General features: G+C 36.9%; 1 protein-coding gene across 6 annotated transcripts in view; it reads left to right on the top strand.

Moving 5' to 3' along the window:
- Positions 1–22,903, top strand: part of NSD3 (nuclear receptor binding SET domain protein 3) — a 142,605-nt gene that overhangs the window by 107,943 nt on the left and 11,759 nt on the right. For 3 of the 6 annotated variants that reach the window (XM_043982895.1, XM_043982890.1, XM_043982891.1), the window contains 7 exons: positions 4,407–4,604; positions 7,109–7,285; positions 12,037–12,180; positions 15,108–15,264; positions 18,253–18,455; positions 20,286–20,398; positions 20,982–21,251. In XM_043982895.1, coding sequence (XP_043838830.1) covers positions 4,407–4,604; positions 7,109–7,285; positions 12,037–12,180; positions 15,108–15,264; positions 18,253–18,455; positions 20,286–20,398; positions 20,982–21,251 — 1,262 coding nt within the window. The remainder of the gene's footprint in view (positions 1–4,406; positions 4,605–7,108; positions 7,286–12,036; positions 12,181–15,107; positions 15,265–18,252; positions 18,456–20,285; positions 20,399–20,981; positions 21,252–22,903) is intronic. The other 3 variants (XM_043982892.1, XM_043982894.1, XM_043982893.1) reach the window with 3 other exon arrangements.

The raw sequence follows: 22,903 nt of genomic DNA, 5'->3' as shown, positions 1-22,903 counted from the left end.
AGTGTCTGAGGCCAGATTTGAACTCAGGTCCTTCTAAATCTAGGGCCAGTGCTTTATCCACTGTACCACCTAGCTATCCCCCCGCCATGGCATTCTTTTTTTTTTTTAGTGAGGCAGTTGGGGTTAAGTGACTTGCCCAGGGTCACACAGCTAGTAAGTGTTAAGTGTCTGAGGCCGGATTTGAACTCAGGTCCTCCTGACTCCAGGGCTGGTGCTCTATCCACTGCGCCACCTAGCTGCCCCCCGCCATGGCATTCTTAAGAAAGCCCTAATTGTTAGAAGGAAATTTTGCCTTCCTTTAAATATTAACCTCAATTTACCTCATCTTTATGTTCAAAAACCTCTTTCTTTCACTTGGTCCTCACATGGCTTGATCTGCAGTTTTCTCATCATCCTAATTACCTTCTTCTTGATGCATTCCAGCTTGTCACACTGCACTTCCACAATATGCCTCCCCTCCCTGAGCTACAGTACTCCACATATCTGATTAGGACAGAATACAGTAAGACACTGCTCTCCTTACTCATGGACATTCTATATCCCTTAATATAGCCCAAGCTCACTTTAACTTTCTGAGCTGTTGTATCATACTACTGATTCATTGAAAGTCCATAAAAACACCCTGTTATTTTTCAAACTTATAACCTCAGCTCTCCCATCTTGTTGTCATGAAATTGATTTTCCTTAACTTAAGTTTAAGTCTTTATTTATCCCTATTGAATTAATTCTTATTTGCTTCAGTCCAGTGTTTTACTCTGTCATCTGTCATGTCTCCATTTTTTTTCTTGTCACCTATTTCTACCTTTGCTTTTATCTAAAATATTCAAATAGTTCTGTGACCTCATCAGTTTAGGAGCTCCTGCAAACAATGCAGATTACAGATTACAAATCACATTTGTACTTGCCTGACCTGTGAAACTCTGCTTCTTATCCTCTAAAAAATTCTCTACAGGAAGTCAATAGTCAATTAATATTTATTAAGCTCCTACTATGTGTTGGGCACTGTGCTAAGCACTGGGGATACACAGAAAAGTATTGAGCAGCCCCTGGCCTCAGGGAGCTCATAATCTAATGGGGGAATATAACACATTAAAAGAAGCTGAAAAACAAGTTGGTGTGTTGGAAGTGGAAGACGGTGTGGGGAAGCACTTGGCAGAGTTGATTTCATATTGCAGAATGATGAGTTTCTGGAGATCATGAAATTGGGAGGATCAGATGGTTGGAAAATGAGATGAATTTTCTAGTTGCCTTTCTTGAACAGAGGTCTAGGAGGAGCTCCCAGATGTCCACCCTTCAATCAGAAGACAGGAGGGTAGGAGAGTAAGAGAGGCTGAGGGAGGTATGAGATTCAGAGTTGCTTTCATCCTTTGGAATTGATGAACTTCTAGAGATCATAGAATCTAGGAAATTAGCAGTTCCCAGTAGCTCACCCAACATGGACTTTATGTAAATCATTGACAAAAATTTTTAATAGCATAGGACAAAATATAGGTCCCTGGGCAATCCCAAGTTGACAGCAAACCATTAATAACAACTCTTTGGAACCAGCAATTAAACCAGTTCCAAATCTACCTAACTACTGTGATTTAGCCCCTATCTCTCTGTGTTTTTCACAAAAATTGCACAAGGTCCTCTAACAAATGTGTTAATAAAAATCTAAATTAACATTCCCCTGATTTCCTCTTTACAAAGACATCCTGTTTGTAAAAAAAGGCTAGTTAAATGAAAAATAATTTATTTAGAGATTACTGTGTGTCAAACACTGCCAAGTACTGGAATGATATAGAAAGGCATGACAACATATCCTATAGGGGATGCTAATGATTTTATCAATAAAGAAGATAGGAAAAACCATTGTTTCTTCCAGTGGTGATTTCAGGGAAGTTTTCATTTGCAATAAGCTTATAGAATTTTTTTAAAATAATACATATGGGGGGCGGCTAGGTGGCGCAGTGGATAAAGCACTGGCCCTGGATTCAGGAGTTCCTGAGTTCAAATCCGGCCTCAGACACTTGACACTTAACTAGCTGTGTGACCCTGGGCAAGTCACTTAACCCCCATTGCCCCGCAAAAAAAAAAAAAAAAAGAAAGAAAGTAAGCCTGAGTGTAAAGCTTGATCTGATGAGCAATAAAGATAAAGTTTAAAAAAATAAATAAATAATACATATGAGGGTTCACCTGCAGTGCAGATAGAAAGTCCCAGTTGTCTTCAGAGTATGATAACAAGCAGGTTGTAAAGCCCAGTGGGCTGAAGGCACAGTGACAGGATAGGTGATGTGGCCCAATGAGTTAAAGGGTTCATCAAACAGGTAGATGGTATGACCTGTTGTAGATGAAGCACGTTGAACTCAAGACACTTTCCATCCCACCCCTGTGCCGCAAGTCATGATGGCAGCCTTGTGACAAACTGCAGTTTTAAGGCTATAAGTGAAATTCCTAACTCAACTGAATTGTAGATTTTGTGTATATGCTTTGTCTCTTGAATTTCATTGTAAGGTCTTTATGGGAGTAAAGCATATGCCATACTTTGGATTATAGGCTTTGGATCTCCAAAAGGCCTTAGATTTTACTAAGTCCAACCTCATTTTACAGAGAGTTCATATACTTTGCATCTTGCACAAAGTTGACAGTCAGTAGAAGTGAAAGCAACAAGACCAAGTGAAGACCAAAAAATCATAATAAACAATAAAGACATATTAAGCACCTAAAGTATAAGGTGCTTGGCTAGACACCATAGCTAGACAGATAAATATGATACAGATTTTGCTTTCTTTTAAAGATTTTATAAGCTAATAAGGAAGAAAATACATTTCCACAAATATCCACAGTATAAAGGAGAATGTGTTAGGTACAAAAGTAACATCTAGGCAGAGTTCTTAAGAAATTTGAGAGGGTAGAGATAAGTTGGGGGGTGGGAAGTTGGTTAGCAGGGGAAGGGAGGAGTGTCAGGGAAAACTTCACAGAGGAGCCAGATACCTAATCTCAGTTTGGAAGGAAGGAAGGAACTTTTAGCAAGCTCAGCAATGTCGGGGTGAGAAGCTTATTCCAGGTATAGAGAACTACATGAGCAACAGCATGGAGAGAGAGAAAGCGACCAGAACGGGAACCAGAAGTAGATTGGTTTGGAGCTGGAAGATAGATTAGTATGCTCCCCACCCTTTTTTCTTCAATCATGTCCCTAGATTATTAGATGGTAGTTTATTTTGGTAGGAATTGGGATGTTTTGGTGTGTATCTCTGTTGGATTGGCTCTGTGGATGACTATTTTTGAGATATGTCTTCACTGGGGATAGGAAGGAATGTTAATGAAACTCGTTGGTAAAACAAAAAGGTGAAAAAGTCAGGTTTTCTCTCTTCTTCATTGTAAAAAGCGCTATCAAGAGGAAAATGACGAATGTTATGGGGGACATGGGGAAAATGAGATGTTAATACACTCTTGGTAAAGTTGTAAAGTGATTCAAACATTCTGTAGAGCAATTCTGAACCATGGCCATGGGGCTATAAAACCATGCATACTCTTTGACCTAGCAATATCACTACTAGGTTGGTATCCTAAAAGAGACTTTTTTTTAAAAGTTGAATTGGAAATTGGGGTGATGCCCATCACTTGGGGAAAGACTGAAAAAATTCTGGGATGAGATTAGGATGGAACACTATTGTGCTGTAAGAAATGATGAACAGGATGATATTAGAAGGACTTATGAAAAATGCAGTCCATCTACAGAAAAAGAACTGATGGTATTTGAAGATTGAAGTATAATATTTTTTTGTTAGTTCCTCTTTCTAAAGTTTTTCTGTCTGTTTTCTTTCATAACTTGACTAATGTGGAAATGTTTTGCGTGACTTCACATGTATAACTTATTTTTTTGTTTTTGTTTTTGTTTTGCGGAACAATGAGGGTTAAGTGATTTGCCCAGGGTCACACAGCTAATAAGTGTCAAGTGTCTGAGGCTGGATTTGCACTCCGATCCTCCCTGAATCCAGGGCTGGTGCCTTATCCACTGTGCCATCTAGCTGCCCCCCATGTATAATTTATATTGAATTGCTTGAGTTCTTAAGGGGGGTTTGGGGAAGGAAGGAGGAAGAGAACTTGGAACACAAAAGTATTAAAAATCGATGTGAAAATTTCTTTATACATGTAACTTGGGGAAAATTCTAAATAAATTAAAAAAAATTTTAAGCCACTGTCACTTATTCATGTTAGAAAACAACCATTGCACAATCAGAAGGAATTATAGTCCAGGCTTATGCTAGAGAGTGCATTATGACCCAAGTCCACAAAATGTTGTTATGAGCATCTATCAGATGTGTGGAAATTGTGTTTTTTAAAATACATGGCCCATTTTTAATAATAATATTTGTTTAAATGGAATATAACATAACCTTGTTTGTTTGGATATCTTCTAGGGCATCATACTTGTTTCTCTTGTAAGGTTCCTGGTAAAGATGTGAAGCGTTGTTCTGTTACTACCTGTGGTAAATTTTACCATGAGACTTGTGTTCGCAAATTTGCTACTGCTGTCTTTGAGTCTAGAGGATTCCGCTGTCCTCAGCACTGCTGCTCTACTTGTTCCATGGAGAAAGATATCCACAAAGCAAGCAAAGGTGAAGCAAAGTTAATGGGAATGAGAACCTGTAAACACAGACTGTATAAATGAGTTCAATACACATCTCTTTGTATAACCCTCTGTTATCTGTGGCACAGAGGACATAGGTTATATTTGGAGTCTAGGGTTCATATTTTAGAAAATCGTTTTGTGCTCTTATAAGTCATACTTATTTTGCTTAATCAATAAGCATTTATTAAGTGCCTTTTAAGCACTATGTACTGTGCAAAGAACTGGGGATACAGGGACAACATTGAAATAGTTCTAACCTCAAGGATCTTACATTCTATCATGAGAGACAAACATGTACCTATATAAGTATATACAAAATAAATACAGGGCAATTTTGAGGGGAGGAACTAGGAAGTGGGAGCATTATTAGAGGATTCATATAGCAGTTTTGCTTGCACTGTATCTCAAAGGAATTAAAGGTTAATAAGAGATAGAGATGAAGCGTTCTAGACATGAGGAATAGCCAGTGCAAAGGCATGGAAATAGTAGGTGGATTGTCATATGTGAGCACAAGCAAGCCAGCCAACTGGGATGGACTGAAGAGTGAGGAGAGTAATATAGAGAAAGGCTGGGAAGCAGGTAGAGCCCAGGAGTTTCTAGTGATCCTACCTGGATGCAAAAGAGAGCCACTGTTTTTATTGGGTAGATACGTGACATCCTCAGACCTGAGCTTTGGAGGAAAACACTCTGGCAACTCTGTGTTGAATGGATTGTAGAGGGAAGAGTTGTGGTGAGGAGATAAATTAGGAAGCTGTTATAATAGCCCATGTAAGAAGTCATGAGATCTGAAATAGGGTGGTAACTTTGTATAAGTAAAGAGAAGGGGAAAGGATAGAGATTTAGTGGAGGTAGAAATGGCAAGATTTGGCAACTAATTCATTACATGATATGAGGGAGAGAGAAGTTGAGGATGATCTCAAAGTTGTAAAACTGTGTGATTGGGGGAATTATAGTGTCCCCAACAGTAATAGAAGGGTTCAGAAGAGGATTGAGTTTTTGGGGAAAGATAGTGAGTTCTGTGTTGGACATGTTGAACTTAAAATGCCACTGAGACATCCATGTGGAGATAGATAGCAGGCAGTTAGAGATGTGACTGGCGCTCAAGAGAAAAACTAGAGCTAAATGTGTAGATCTGGGAGTCATATGCATACATATGAGAAACCCTTGACAACTTATGGGGAGGGAGGGAGAGAGAGATTAGAGTTGAACCAGGAGACAGTAGTGCCATGACAACCCTGTCAGGAAAGAGTATAGTGTCAAATGCTATAGAGAATTCAAGAAGAATGAAAGATTGAGAAAGGGCCATCAGATTTGGCAATCAAGAAATTGTAACTTTGGAAAGAGCAGTTTCATGTCAATGACATCGGAAACAACAAATCCAGTAGAATATGCTTCTGCTGTATCATTCTCATAATGTGCCTACTCTCCTCTGACATTACTTCTGAACAAGGAGTGTCCTCCCTCTGTCATTCAGGTTGCCCACAGAACTTCCTTTTTTGCTTTAAATACTAATAAGGGAATCCTAAGAGTTCCCTACCTAGTTTGGCCATTAGTAACAACCACTATGTGCTAAACACACAGCTCTAGCAATGAGGTGGTAAACCAGGGATGTCCTTTGGCTTAGGTTTAATTTCTACCTGTAGCTCCTACCCTGTGGATCATACAATAAAGTTCAGCTAGGAGTGAGGCTCTTTGCAGAACGACTCTTCCTTTGTCTCATGGGGATCATCAGAAACACTAATTTGATATTCAGATGAAGTGATTATTACATTACTCCAGCCCTATGACTTTCTTATAATTAGATTAAGATAGAAAGTCCCTTTCCCAAAGCATTGCCCCTGATGGTCCTTTTCAGTTTACTTTCATTCCATAAGCTGTATTTTCGGTTTCAAAAGCAGGCATGTCCAGCAACAATTTTAATAAAATTATTGGTAAAGACTTAGAACATTCCCTTTGCTTAAGCAGTACTACAGACCTCAAGAAAAATGTTCAATAGGGAAAGATTCCTAGTAATTCCTCTTTCTGTTTATCTACCCTTTTACTAACTCATTTTACCAACAAGCACACAATTTTATGACCCTTTTACATCTGTAAAGAAATTTGATTTCATCACAGATCTTAGAAACACGTTCTTGTTATCAAAGTTGTCATAACATGCCAAATACATGTTTTTAAAAATACAGTAAGACAAAAACATGTCAAAAAAGCCAAAATATGTGAAACGTATTCAAGTGTCTACTTTTACATTGAGTACTCTGTACTTTTCAATTTCCCAGCTTTTAGTTTATCCACACATAGAATTGTTCATGTTGGAGGTACCTGTACTGTGTATGTGTCAAAGAATTAAGCAGTATACTTCAAAGTTGGGCTAATAAAAACAGCTATTTTTATCTGAATTTAGCAAAAATTCTGTGGTTAGGCTAGGTAAATTTCACTTCACTTATTATCTGTGTTGTCTTATGAGAATTTTCCTCTGTACTTCCTTTTAAGCAGGTCGCATGATGAGATGTTTAAGATGTCCAATTGCCTATCATTCAGGAGATGGCTGCATAGCTGCAGGAAGTCTATTTGTGTCCTCCTACGTTCTCATCTGTAGTAACCATTCCAAGAGGAGCAGTCATTCTTCCTCCACTGTAAATGTAGGCTTTTGTTTCGTTTGTGCAAGAGGTGAGCACTAACATAGTTACTTTTCTTTCTCAGTTGATGCTACTGCTATAGTTATGTTTTAAAATCATCTCTTTGAGTTGGAAGTGACCATAGAGATCATTCAGGCTAACCTCACAATTATGCAAGAATCACTTTTGTAATATCTCTGACACATGACCATCTAGACTCTGGCACTTCTTATAATAGAAACTCTCTGCCTTATGAAGCAGGAGATTCCAATTTTGGTCAAGCTAGATTGTGATAAGGCTCTTGCATATGTCGAGCTGAAATCTACTGTCTTAAATTAATTGGTCTAAGTTCTTTCTTGAAGGGCAACACAGAATAAACCTAATTTCTTGTCTATTGATGGCCCTTCAGATAATAAGATTCCTTTTACTTGGAGCCCTATGGTTATAAAATTTTCATTTGAAAGGCAAGACTAGTAAATTGGTTTTCAGTTATTGGTATTGTTTCATTGTATTGTTTTGGTCCATCATTGAGGCCTTATGGCTGAGGCAGCAAACGGGGTACTACAGCCTTTCTCAGTTCTCAACTATTTAAGTCTAAATATGCCAAGAGATAATATTGCCCTTTTTATTATTATTTCTTTGGGGGGGGGCGGGGCGGTGTGAGGCAATTAAGTGACTTGCCCAGGGTTACACAGCTAGTAAGTGTTAAGTGTCTGAGGCCTGATTTGAACTCAGGTCCTCCTGGCTCCAGGGCCAGTGCTCTGTCCACTGTGCCACCTAGCTGTCCCCCTTTTTATTAATTTAAAAGCAATGCATCATCTTCTAGGTGGCTTGAGGAATTTGACTGTTTTCACTTGACTATGGGATGAGGGTATCCAGCTACAATATTTGATATACTATATAATATTAATATATAATATAAAGAGTAAATACTTTAGGAATCAATGAATGCCAATTCCCCAGAATTCCCCAGAGCAGTTTTTTAATGCCAGCTGGCACTTCATGTTTTTTTCCATAATTTTCTTTACTTAATTAAGTATATATGAAGATTTTAACTCTTATCATACCTATTAATCTTTTAGAATCTTATAGATAATACTTTTCTTTTTTGCACACAGGTGATCTTTTATTTTGGTTAATGTGCATTGTTTTCTACCAGGCCTCTGATTTCATGGGTATTGGGAAGTGCTGTTTGGGAAGTTCCTTCTATGAATGCAGATATACATCCGCTCTGCAGCTTAGAGCCTTTGAGATTTTAAGAAGTTAAAAGTAACTTGCTCAGGAGTCACATAGTATGTGTCAGAGGAGGAACTTGAATTCAGGTCTTTCTTACTGTAGACCAGTTCATAGGCTCATATATCTAGACATGGAGACTGGAGGTCATCAGATTCAACCTTCTCATTTTATAGATGAGGAAACTGAGGCCCAGAAAAATTAGGTAACTCTAAACTCCATGTCCTTTCCATTGTACCCATACACTGTTACAGCTTCTAATCTACAATAGGGGGAAAAAAACCAAACATTTTTGCCAAAACATGTACACACGCATGTGTTTTGCTGTGGGGTGGGATGAGAACTCTAATCAGGCTTGCTTTGTGGTTATTTTTACTTTAAAGAATTGAGGAAAGGTTGTCCATAACTAGTAGAAATTAAGTACTTTGCCCTGAGTTATCCTCTTTACCATTTATTTAGTGGCAGATTTAATCCCATTGTACATGATCTTCTTAATGTGACAGAACTGCATGACTCTCATAAAAGTATGTGGGCTGTGTGCTTACCATTAGAAGAAGAAATATAGTATACTACTTTACTACTACAAGGACAAGTGGATATTAATAGTTAAATATTGCTTAGCAAAACAGAAAGAATCTACACTAAAAATTTGTAGTTAAAACTATTTGCCTCATAATTGTAGCATTAAAAAAATTTTGATCTGTCAGAAAAGACAGATAAGCACAAAAATACGGTCTCGTTTTTCTTCTTACTCCCCCCCCCCCCTCCACCCAGTGAACCTCACAAGAAAATAACTTATAAAATGCTTAGCTTTAGAGAATTGTAAGGCAGCAAATTTGTGGCAGTGATAAAATTTTGCTATCTGTCATAATGAATCTGGTTACCATTTTCTGGAGGATATCCTAAAAGATCAGCATTCCTAGCAACTTAATTTAACTGACGATGCTTGAGCCTACACCCAAACATATCTACATTAGACATTTTGCAACTAATTAACTGCTATGTTGTTTTATTCTGGGGACCTATTTTGTATTGGTATTTTGTACTCTAGTACATTAGCTAAAACTTGTTCCTGGAAATTTCATTTGATAATTGGTAGAGGTCCATCATTTACTTTGAAATAATTTTCAAGCATACTGAATTTAAGGACATGGGGGCAAATTGGAAAGAGTTTAGGACTCCTGTAGGCATTTAGTGTAGAGTATTACATTTTGGGCTTTTGTGTTTTAAACAAATTAGATCTCTTGGTTAAGTCTGACTAATCATAATGACAGTATATTCATTGGAAATATGAAGGTAACCTCCTAGAGCCAAGGCATATTTGCATCTTTTATGTTTGCATCATAAAAAACCTGACATAGTGCTTAGCATTTTGTTTTGCAAGATTTATTGTTTTGATTTTTTGTTGTTTTGACATCTTTCTCACACCCTCTCTATAGATACAGATAAGGAAATAAAGGCAGAAATATTAAACTAACTGAAAGTCAGAAAACTTAAATTTGTACTGTTATACTATGTGTCACAGGGCCCATTTTTCAGTTCCTCTGTATGGCTACCAAGTATAGGTAAATTCTGAAAATTTTACTTTTATTCATAATAATTAAAAATTTTGTGCATTATACAGGAAGAAACCTTTAATATCCTATCCATTATTTGGCAGACATTGTTCTTACCAGGTTAACTATTGGGAGTTGAGGAGATTGGGAAAGGATTTTTGTAGTGACAGCAAAATGAAGCACAGGAAGCTTTCTGAGGTGAAAATGGCATTTCTCTCAACATTTCTACATTAAAGTAAGAGATTTAAATTTGACCAAATAGTCAGCATAGTTTAAATTCTGACACTAGGACTGACAGACTTTTTAGAACTTAGTATAGATAAGAAAATAGATGAATTTAGCCTGACTTGCAGGTCACACAAAAGGGAAGAGCCAACAAGGAACTAGAGCTGGGGTCACCTGGCTCCTCCAGTGGTCCTTCTACTGCCTCTTTGGATTGTTTTCTTTCAGTGAGTTTTCTTTTTATAATTAAAAGTCCTTTTAAACCATTTGGAATTTCTGAAAATCAGAACTCTTGATTCTTCATGTCAAACCTCCAAGGAATGTGGGGGTGATTTAGGATCTACTTCAAAAAGTATAGAGACTTCTTCATCTCTCCATTGATTTTTGGTGAATCATCATGCCTCAGCTGATTAGATAATCCTATTTTTATATGTTTCTCAGCATCTACCTTTTACTACTGTGGTAGCCCATGCTCAAAATTTCAGTGTTGTATTTTTAGTAATGATAATTAATAGTGACATTGGGCAGGTGGGGAGGTTTAGTTTCTTTGCTTTATTAAATTCATGGAAATTATCTTGAAGTCACATAATTTAGGGTCAGAGGATCATGTGTTAGTGACCATTTCAAGTTCATTCTTGAGCATTTTATTTTAGCAGGTGAAATGCTCTGATCTCTCATAATACAAGGCTGATGAAGGTGATGACAGTTGAGTCCCCCAGGACAGAATGTAATTTTGAAGTACATGACCCCTGTAAATACATTTGCTAAGGCAAAGTCCATTATCATCACCCATGCTATATAAAATAAATGGCAACTATGCCTCTGTTATACCTTTGTTAAGCAGCTGGTAATCAAGGTAAGCAGAAACCCTTTTTGACTCCAGGATAGATAGCTTTAGGTGTAAAATGTTTTAGAGAAAGAGAGAGAGTGAACTTAACCATTGTTTAATTTTTTTTTAAAGGCCTACAAAATTTGTTGTGTCATCCACCAAGAAGTTATTCCCTGTAATCAATTTGAAGATTACATTAGTGCCTAAATGCCTTCCCTTGAACAGATGGATTCACATTCAGAAAGAGGAAGCTCTTATACACTCTTGACAATGGGAAATAATGAAATAGGTTTCTATCACCTTACAACAGTTCATGGCTTCTTAGTCATATGCAATTTTAATAGAGAACAGTGTTATGAATGAGGAAAGGGTGTTAAGATTGTGACTAAAGGTTTCCCAGCTTGTAGATAGGACTCTTCCTTGAGAAAACTAGGAAAAAAAAAATAGGCCCAGCTCTTTCCTCAGCTGGTATTTGATGTTTGGATCTTAAGAAGAGAATCAGGCCTATTCTGTTGTAAAAGGTTTTTATTTTCATTTGAATGAAGTGCTTAAAAAGTGATCTGTTTTGGTTTAATTATAAGGTATGGTAGTATTTTAAATGAAATCATAAAAATTAAGAAATGTGGCTGTTCTAAAGGGCAGTAACTAGTTTCATTGTGTCTTTTAAATGCAGTTCAGCTCTTCAAAACTAAGTATTAGTCATCTATTTTTAGATTTTAAGAAAAGTCTTTTATTTTCTCTTTGTATGTAGGCTTCTACTTAAAGTAGAAGCAATAAAGTCATTCAAACTCCCATTAGTAGCTACAGAAACTTTTCTGTCCGATCTTTCTTTTTCTTCATATTATCTTTTCTTTCAAACTTTCAAGCATAGTTGCATAATAGGTGTTGATTTATTTTATTTTTTCCTTATGGAATCATGGGTAGTTTCATTGCAACTCATCTCTTTCTGTTTGTTTCGTATAGGGCTGATAGTTCAGGATCATTCAGACCCCATGTTCAGTTCATATGCCTATAAGTCCCACTATCTACTGAATGAATCAAATCGTGCTGAGTTGAAATTACCTATGATTCCTTCTTCGTCAGCTTCCAAAAAGAAATGTGAGAAAGGTAATAATTAAAATAGTTTTTCTCTTCTTTTATTTTTGCTTTTCTATCTTTTTTCTTTAAATAAAGGAAAAATGTGTGCCTGTCAAGCATCATCTGTTGTTTTTTTATAAATTTTGCCTTGGTTGTTGTGAGTGTATATTCATATGACTGGCAGAAGTTATTAAAAGGGCTTAAAATAATTGTATCTTTACAAATTTCCACCTGTTCTTCCTGAGAGTCAGTTTTTTTATATACTGCCTCTACCATACCAGTAGGTTCAATTTATTAAGTTAGAAGTTTACTTAATGTAGAATGTCATCCTGAGATACCTTTCCCTTCCATGCATCTAAAACTCCTATTTATGTTATGTTGACTTAATTAATACATAAGTAACCCATACCACTGATAATTTAAAGTTCTCATAATGAAATTTGTTTTCTTAGGCTGACATTAGGATCTTAGGTTTAGAGTTAGAAGGGTCATCTAGTCCAACCCCTTCATTTTACAGATAAACTGAGACTCTTATAGGTCAAATGTGACTTTCCCCAGGTTATATAGGTAGTAAGTAGCCAAGCTGGGATTAGAAAACACATCCTCTGAATGCTTATCCAAGTCTTTTTATTGTTCTTGCTGCTTCTCTAATATTAAAATAAACTGGCTTTCCCTGAGTACATGGGGAAAACAGCCCAAAAATGGGTTGGGTAGGAAAGGGAAGGCTACCTGGAATATAAACAATTGTCTGTGGATATGTCATCCATGGATAATTTGGAGTCAGTTGTCTTTTTATATTCTTTCAATTGAATTAATCTGAGCAAGGAAGTCTTACTCTTTAATCTAGCCTACATTTAATGAAAGAGGAAGAAAATTTAGCAATGATGTTTCTCTGGGAAGTTGGTATTTCAATTGTCAGTCCTAAAACAAATTAATTTAGTAAGTAAATAGATTGCTTCTAGCTATGCATATTTTCATTATCATCAGGGCCTAGATTTATAGTTCTTGCCAGCCCCCCCCCATCAAAAACAAGACAAAAAAAAAAAAACCAAAAAAATACCTTTTGTTCTAATTCTATTGGCCTGCCCATTTCAAAATGAAGAAATAAAGCATCACCAAAAGGAAATGTTCGCTCTGTATTTTCAAGAGGCAAGTATCTGGGGAGCTATGAAGAATTACGTTGGAATTTTGTGAGGCTTTTTCCTAAGTCAGTTTTTGCCTTGTTTAGTGAGGTTACCTTCAACGAAGGCCAGGTGATAGATGTACACCCTGCTTTGCAACAAGATGTGTATTGATACCTCTCCCTCTGAAGTCAGACAGTCTGAGGCATTTGAGGAAATGGTGTCCTTGTTGATGTCTCTCTAAAATTAGATGATTACAAATTTCTGCTTACTTTGTTTTCAATGCTCAGTGCTAATCCTGACATAAATTAAATTATTTTGAGCCCTGTGTTTGCTTAGTTGGGTAGTTTATTACTAACACATCATAAAGGAAACTTTTCTTGCTTAGCACAGAGGTGGTCTTTTTTGTATTTTTCTTTTTGTTTTGTTTTTCTTGTGCATTGGCATCTTAACGTGGTGATTTTCAATAATTATGCTAGATCTGTATTTCCTCTGAAATAAAGATTAAGTGTTTAAAATAGTCAGCTTGATTCTCTCATCCATAGCATCAAAGAGAAGTCTTGATCGGCTATATCTGTTGGAGGCAGGAAGGAAGAACTGAATGCTACTATTTCTGTGTAAAACATAGAGGGACTCCCTACTTTAGTGATAACACCTCAATTTACAGTGTCCAGAACTAGAGAATTGGACTAATTGGTCAGGTTTGAAGTAAAGGGAGAAAATATCAGATAATTGGGTCTAAGGCTTTTAGCAGAGGAAATATAGTAAATAAATTATTTTATCTGTTAAAAGGATCAGAAGTCTATAGGTGAGCAAGAATGTTTAAAAGGTTAGATGATGTAATTATTTTGAAGCTGTTTCATAGCTTGCTTAGATTTTTTGCAATGGAACGGATTCAAGGTCCCAATACAACTTAGTGGATAATAGTGTTGAATAAATGTTGTCATAAATGCAGTTACAATATTAGTTTTGTTCATCCATTGAAGGTGAAATTTATTTATTATGTTTCCATCAGTGTCCACTTTTAAGGCATATAAGAATATACAAACCAAAAAAGCAAATCATTTTTCTTTCAGATTTTATTTATTACACTTGGTTTGTTCTTTACCCTAAGATAATTTTGTGCCCTTACAGGGGTCTTCTGACTGGCAGTAGGTGAGAGACAATTCCTTCTGTTACCACTTCATTCCACATTGTTTTTTAATACATTTATACTCTAAAAACCAGTTGATCTTCACCGTCAACAAAAAAAATGACAAATGTTGCCATCTCAAATCCAAGGAAGATATCCTCCTTTTTGCTTTTTTGTGTTTTAAAAAATGGAAGCAGAAAAGGGCTATGAGGCTACCAAAAGGCTTCTTTTCATGCCCATTAACTTATTGCAAAGGGATTCAGTTACCCATAGTACTGGTTTAGAATAGGAAAATAAGGCTTATAACAAGAGAAGGCTACAACAACAAGAAAGAAACTTCTACTCAAATTTGTCCACTCTAAATGTTTTTTGTTACCATTTGGCTATGTTTTCATTTATTTGGCTTGGTGCTAAACAGGCATATTAAATCCTAAATTTTACATGCAAAATGTATCATTTTTGATGGGTTTTGTTTCCTAATCCTAGTGGCAAAGAGAGGCAGTCTCTCCCTGTTCTGGGGAAGAACTGCAGTAGGTAGGCCTGCTTGTTTTCTCTTTTAAGCCATTACTATGACAGTAACCTAATCCCTTTCTTTACTTTTAAAAAGTCTAATGTAAGGCCAATATGATGAAATTAAAAGAAAATCCTTGTTATTATGTCTTCTTTCCTTTTGTCAATCATTAAGGCTATTTGTTTGTTTCAAGGTGGAAAACTGTTGTGCTGTGAATCGTGCCCAGCTTCCTTCCACCCAGAATGCCTCAGCATAGAGATGCCAGAGGGCTGCTGGAACTGTAATGATTGTAAAGCTGGCAAGAAACTCCATTACAAGCAGATTGTGTGGGTCAAGTTGGGAAACTACAGGCAAGTTTCTAAGAGCAAAGAAAAATGCTGTCACTTTTCAGACTTAGGTTTTTAATCTGGCTAGATTACTGAGTAGAGCTGCATAGAATTTTTTTCTTGAAGACAAGATAAATGTGAATTCTAGTCAGCATTTTACTTTTTTATTTTTAAGGTCTAAGAGCTGCTTTTTTGAAGTAACTTCTTCTTTTTTTTTTTTAATAAAAGTATTTTATTATTTTCCAATTACATGTAAGGATCATTTTCAACATTTGTTTTCATAGGATTTTGAGTTCCAAATTTTTCTCCCACCCTTTTTTCCCTCCCTCCTCCCCATAATGGAAAGCAATCTGATATAGGTTGAAGTAACTTCTATTGCTGCTTTTGGGGATGGAGACAGTTAAGAGAAAAGGGAAGGATTTCACTTTGTTGCTGAATAGGGATTTCTGCTATTTCCAGGTCAAGAAGTTCACTATCTGTCAAGAGAACTGTTTACAAAAATCTGTTTGTGTTCCTAGCACTCTTGAACCTAAATCTAAATCACTTCTAACTAGAGACCCTAAAGGTTCAAGTTTTTTGTGTGTGAAAAAGAGATTTTGATGGGAGCATATGTCTTTCCAAAAGAAATTTTTGGTCTTGCTAAAGAGGAAGAGAGAAATAGTTAAGTTTTCCTCTATTGTACAAGACTCCCTCTAAAACCTGACTTTAAGTTGCTTTTCAGAACTGATAATGACGAGAGCATATAAATTGAAACCCCATGACACATTGCACCTTGATAGGGTTTGAGATTTAGAGCTGGAAGGGAATCTTAAGAGTTTATAAGTTCCAGCCATTTCAATTTACAGCTGAAGAAACCACAGCCCAGATTGATGACATGACTTGCATAAGGTCACACAGGTACTGTTAAATGACAAGTCTGGAATTCAAATCTATATGCATTTATTCCAGCACCAGTGATCTTTCCACTGGGCCATGTTTTTAAAGGTCTATCATTTTATTAGAGAATTAAATACCATTGGCCATTGCAGAGTACTACCAAAATAAAATTTATAACTAAGACCTCACCAAGTGAGATACAATTCAAGTTGTTTTTCTTTCTTTTTTAAAAATTTACTTACCTAAGGTCACACAGGTAGTAAGTAAAGGAGCAGAATTCCAGTGTTTCTTTTCAAACTAACTGACATTATGTAGTAATTTTTAATGAGCCTCATTTCTTCTCCTATATTTGCTTAGATTATAGGCCCATATTCTAACTTACTTAGTTTTCTAATGTTCATAAATGTGATGTTCAGTAGAGATCAATCATAAAGCACTTAGAATGCAAAAACAAAACAAAACAAAACAACCTTTGATTAAATATGAAGGAAACTCAAGGCAGTGCCTCCCATTTGGGATCATTGCCAATATGTTTTTCTATCCAGACAAATTTTTCTTGTATGTTTTGGAAAAACTTGAACACTTCATCCTGAACTTGTCCTTTATGTATTTTTTTTTTTTTTTGGCTAGTCTGACCCAGCTAGACCACATGAAGCTGTTTATTGTGAGTAGTAAGGTGTTCTAATCCAGAAGTTCCTTGGGAATAAAATGGGAAGTGTGTAGCAAATCCTGAGAGATCAGTGATCCAACTCCACTTGGGAGTCTGACTGTCCCTAGTGATTGCTACAACCTAGCAAATAGTTAAATCCCTCAAAATATTTAGAAAAATCTAGAATATCCATTTCACAGACTGCTTCAAGAGTAAACTAATAGTGACTTCATGAAGTATTGTTTCCTTAAATTGGGGACCAATTTGTATTGTAATAGTGGAGAAATTCCAAAGTAGTCATTGAATGTCTATACAGGTTTTATACTGTGTATTGAGGAATGAAACCTTGTTACCTGCTTAGTAGAGAGTTCACCAAGGCACTTGTTAAGGCTTTTTAAACACATGGCCATGAAAAAGAAGACAGTGCCCAAAAAACTGTTTTTTGTGTTTGTGATTGATTTTCGTGATCTCATGTAAGTAATCATATATAAGAGAGCCTGAGGTTGGGCTTCCTTTAGCTCCTTCCATTTTTTCACTTTCCAGTTGCTGGAAGCTATCAAAATGCTTCACAGATGGTTTCGTTTAATTGTTGCTAGAGTGCTCAGTCTTCATGGCATGAGGCATTTTTGCCTTTATTTTATTCCAGACTCCAGTTTGTTGAGATTTAAGAAGAATCATGATTAAGACCACTTAATATTGAATTAGATTCTGAAGTGCAGTTTAGTGCAAAACATTGCACATTTGGCCAGAAGATGTATGTCCTCAAGTGACTGAAGATTCAGAAAACATTTCAGAAGGAAGGGTACTGCTGAAGAAAGTAGCCTTGCCACACCTTTGATGTAACCAGCTTGTTCTCAAAATGAATCCATGAAGGTGTCGTGTTCATTTGTGTTCTGAGAGAGAAGTAGTTCAACTGCTTGTTTTTCTAGGAGAAAGCCTGACTGATTATCTAGAGTTGAAATGATATTGAAATAATGAGAAATAACTTTTCAATCTGTGACCATTCCATGTTCACTCTAAACAGGTGTACAGTTCACTTTTACAGACTTTCACAGTTTAAAGCAGGATTAAAGACCAATAAAGCCTTTTCTGCTAATAGGGCCTACACACAATTTATGAATTCTATAACTTTTCTCTTTTTCCCCCCTAGGAGAGGCAGCGTGGCGTAGTGGATAGAGAGCTGGCCTCGGAGCCAGGAAGACCTGGGTTCAAGTCCCGCCTCTGACACATACTGGCTGTGTGACCCTCGGCAAGTCACTTAACCTCTCAGTGCTCTAGGCAACTCTCTAAGACTCTAAGTTGCAGAGAAGGTGCCGACCTGCATTGGGAGAGGGAGTTTCCTCATCTGGGAGTTCCCTATACTAATGAAATCACAGGTCCAGTCCATATCCCTGTCCCATTTTTCTTCCACCAAGCTTGAAGTAATCATTATGTGGCTTCTCTTATTATGGCCCATGTGTTTGGTCTAAAATTGATTTTGTTTCTAGGTGGTGGCCAGCAGAGATCTGCAATCCCAGGTCCGTGCCTCTTAACATCCAAGGCCTTAAACATGACTTGGGGGACTTTCCTGTGTTCTTCTTTGGTTCTCATGACTACTATTGGGTGCACCAGGGCAGAGTGTTCCCATATGTTGAAGGAGACAAAAGCTTTGCTGAGGGGCAAACTAGTATTAACAAGACCTTCAAAAAAGGTAAATTGGGTAATGTTTATAATGACTTAAAACCAGGAATCCAGGAGTTTATATGCTACCCAGCATCCCCTCATTTGCATGACAATAAAAAACTGACCCTTTTTTTGCATTGCCTACATTTTTCCCACGTTCTTTTTCTTCCTTCCCACTTCTCAGAGAGCCATCACTTAACTTTTTTCTCATTTTAATAATTTTTTATTTTAACAAAACTGATCAACACATTATCTGACATTATGTGCAGCATTCCCACTGTGGACCTTCTGCCTCTGCAAAACATTGTGGGGAGGCATTCTCCTGTGTCTCTTTTGTGACTGTGCTTGTTTTTTTTCATCATTTCACTAGACTCATTTTTCATTGTTTTAAAGAGGTTGTTCATGTACATTGTTCACTTGTTGGCATCATTTTGTATGTTGTTTTCCTGAGTCTGCTTCTATCATTTTGCGTCAGTTCATATAAATTTGTGTTTTTCTGTTTTCATCATGTTTGTCATTTGTACCACAATTTGTTTTTTAGATATTTTCTATTTGATAGACATCAGCTTTGTTTCAAGTTATTTGCTACCACCAAAAAGCCACTATCAATATTTTGTTGTAATTGAAGCTCTTCTTTTTGTTAATAACCTTCTTGGTGGATAGGCCCAGTAATAGACTCTCTGGGTCAAAGCCTATGAATATTTTAATTACTTTATTTGCACGATTCCAAATTGTTTTTCAGAATGGTTGTACCAATTCATAGCTCCATCAACAATGTTTTCGTTTGCCTGTCTTTCCACGAAGATGCCAAAATTGACTGTTCTCTTTCATCACCTTTGCCAATTGGCTAGGTGTGAGGTGAAGCTTCAGGGCTGTTTTGTTTGCATTTCTCCTCTTAGTGCTTTGGTATATTCTGTCATGTGGCTGCTAATAGTTTGCAATTCTTTTAAGAACTGTTTGTTCACATCCTTTCACTACCACTCTATTATAGAGAATGGTTTTTGGTATTAAATAATGGGTTCAAAATAATAAATTCACGGTGGAAATATTGCCTCAAAATTATATATTATTAAATATATCATTAAAAAAAACTAGAAGAAAAGCAAGTAATATACATTTTACAGCTATGGGTCAGGAATGATCTTTAACCAAAAAGGGGTAAATTTAAATACAAAAAGTAAAATAGATGATTTAAACTATATTAAATTGTAATTAAATTAATTTTGCACAAATAAAATTTACATGGAAAAAAAGGGAAGAAGTCAGTCCACAAAAAAAAAAACCCCAACAACTTTGTTTCAGCTATCTCTGGTAAAGAGTGATAAATGTGTTAAAGGACCCTTAACAAGCATGAATTTTAAATGCGTTTGAATGCCATTATCCCACATCGCAATAGCCTATGCTCTTCATGATTTCTCCATACTCTATTGACAACAGTATACATTCCAATAGGTCCTGGTTCTGTTGCTCAAAAGAATTTCTTTAGACTAAGTGGAAAAATAGTCATTATCGGTGGAGCTCTTCCCTCTAACCCTTACAACTGTCTAATTTCCAAGTTTTGACTTTCCAGGCAAACAAAATCTAGATCAAGGTAACGAGCTTTCCTGGGTCTCTCTGAAAATCCGTGGTAATTGAAATAGGATTCAGATCAGTTCTGATCCAAAGGATTGGACATCTAGTCCATAGACACAGTTCATGGCTCATGTTCTTAATTTGTACCCTTTTTCTGTTGGTTGTGAGTTGGAAAATTCTAGAAGGAAAGGAAAAGGAAAAAGTATCTTCCGAGGAGTGAAAGGACAGTATAACAATCCCACTTAATACCGTCTGTTTGTGTACATGTCTGTTTGATATTGTATAGCACTTGAGGAAGCTGCAAAACGTTTCCAGGAGCTGAAAGCACAAAGAGAAAGTAAAGAAGCCTTGGAACTGGAAAGAAATTCAAGAAAACCCCCACCCTACAAACACATTAAAGTGAGTGTTTCCCTTTGAGCAAATGGACTTCTTGCCAGACAGACAATGTTTTCATAATGATCACATGAACTCTTGTCTTGTGACAGTTTCTGCTAATTGTCACTTGGTCTCATGTGTTAATTTTAAGCACTTTAATGGCAACTCTCTCTGTTCCTTTTAATATCATATAAGAGCCACAAACTGTACTGATGGATGATCATAATGAGGATTAAGTCTCTGAAAACACAAAAGCCTTCCAGGATACCCAGAATGTGACACATCATACACGAAACCTAATTTCTCACTTCACCACTTAACCTGCATTCACATAGTAACAACATTATCTTGTTTTTATATAGCATCTTGGTTCCAAAAAGCCCAAAGCATTTTCACATAAATTATTTTGTTTATACTCATAAAATTCCATTTAGCTAGGAAGGAACGCAGGTTACCCTTGATTCATAAGTGAGCACCCAAGATATAGTAAGAGCCTTTCCCAAAGTCACAAAGCAAGTCAGTGGCAGAGCTAATACCAGCCCTAAAATCATCTCTTTTCCAGTGCTTAGACCACTCATTGATTCTCATTTCTGCTTTTGTTTGCCAGGCCAACAAAGTGATAGGAAAGGTTCAGATCCAAGTGGCTGACCTATCTGAGATCCCTCGCTGTAATTGCAAGCCTGCTGATGAAAACCCCTGTGGCCTGGAATCAGAGTGCTTGAACCGCATGTTGCAATATGAGTGTCACCCCCAAGTATGCCCAGCTGGTGACCGGTGCCAGAACCAGTGCTTCACCAAAAGGCTCTATCCTGATGCAGAAGTCATCAAGACAGAGAGACGAGGCTGGGGCCTGAGGACCAAGAGGAGCATCAAGAAGGTGGCCTCTTTGGGAATAAAGTGCATAGAACTGGAACTTGTATAAGCTTGGGCTTTCTTGACAAACCAAGAAGACATTTCCAGAGTAAAAAACGGGGGGTTTACAAAGTTTTTGAGATTTACTTTACTATTTTTACTATTTTAACTAAAGTTACAAATTTAGTACCCCTAGATCCATCCCTCATTCTTGGCACACAAGACCAGTCTGAGTTATTCACTTATCTAACACTTGTGTGACGCTAACCAAAGACAATTAGTTTTTAAAAGTTGCTAAAGGCCGGTTTTTTACATAGCCGGATTCCCATCTGGGTCTTCAGACTGCAGATCCAACGTCCTTTTCACTGTACAATATCTGTCTCTACTAGAATCCTCCTTAGCTGAATGCTAGCAACCAGTTCTACAGAAACATAGTATCCAGCAAACGTCAATATGCATGGTTTTATAAGGGCGTTAGTACAAGTGGAAGTCCAAAATGTGAAGAGTAGAAAGGTAAGAGACAGGAGATGCGGGGGAAAGAAAAGGAAGCAAGGTCCATTGAGGTCTCGATCTAGGATCCTGTGCTGTACAGGGATGGACATTCTCCTGAATCTGTAAGGCCAAAGGAGTGAGAGAAATGATGCCTTCATCTGCCTAGCAATTGTTTTCAGACTGGCTAAATTTAACTTCTCTCTACTCATCAGTGTGACCTGTCCATTGAGGCAGTTTGATAGCACAGTGCATAGAGGATTGGACCTGACTTCAGGAAGACCTAAATTCAAATCCAGCCTCAGACTCTAGCAGTGTGATCCTGGCAAAGTCACTTAACCTCTCTCTGCCCCAGCTTCCTTATCTGTAAAACGGGAATAATAATAGCCCCTGCCTCCTAAGAGGATGATTCAATCAGAGCATTGTTGTAAAGTGCTTTGCAAACCTTAAAGCACCTTATCAAATTCTGCTGCAGAGGATGCTGCCGAACATGTGACAGAAAGTCACCAGAATAGGAAAATGTGATGTGGAATAAGTCCATGATGATCTCAGTGGCAGAGATTGTTTGCTTTTATAAGTTTGAATTAAATGGATTATAGTAAGTTAAAACTTTACCAAAACTGAGAAATAGGAGTTCTACGATGTTACTTCAGGTAACTGGTATAGACTGCCATTAGCTACAGAAACACTCTGATGCTGGGAGTTAAGGAAGGGCCGAGCTGATCAAAATATAATCATGATTATGGGAAAATGCATGAAGACTAATGTTTTTTAAATAGAATGGTTAGCAGATTTTTTTCATTTAAGTGTAAACATAAAAGGGAAAGAAAGATTATGTTGTTATAAGAACCAGTAGTCTTATAATATGGCTTGTTTATTTTACTCATTTAGAGGCAAAACAGGTCGTGTGCCCCTAAACTAAACCATAGCTTTATTTGCTGAGAATTTCACTTAATACCTCCTAAGAAGTTGATGTACTACTTAATTAAAGTGGTGCCACTATATTGATTTGGTAAATGGCTTATAAAAAAGGAATGTTGACTTTGGGGGGAAATCAGTTTGTCACCTCCTCCTATAATTTTGTAATAATAATAAAAATAGCTCCTTGTTCCCAGTGTCCCAGTAGCTATGTACTCTAGGCAATATTGTTGTGTCCATTTTACCGTTAGGGAAACTGAGGTTCAGTGA

Source organism: Dromiciops gliroides, chromosome 2 (assembly GCF_019393635.1).
Source record: "Dromiciops gliroides isolate mDroGli1 chromosome 2, mDroGli1.pri, whole genome shotgun sequence".
NCBI lineage: Eukaryota > Metazoa > Chordata > Mammalia > Microbiotheria > Microbiotheriidae > Dromiciops > Dromiciops gliroides.
This window is presented reverse-complemented; position numbering and strand designations above follow the sequence as displayed.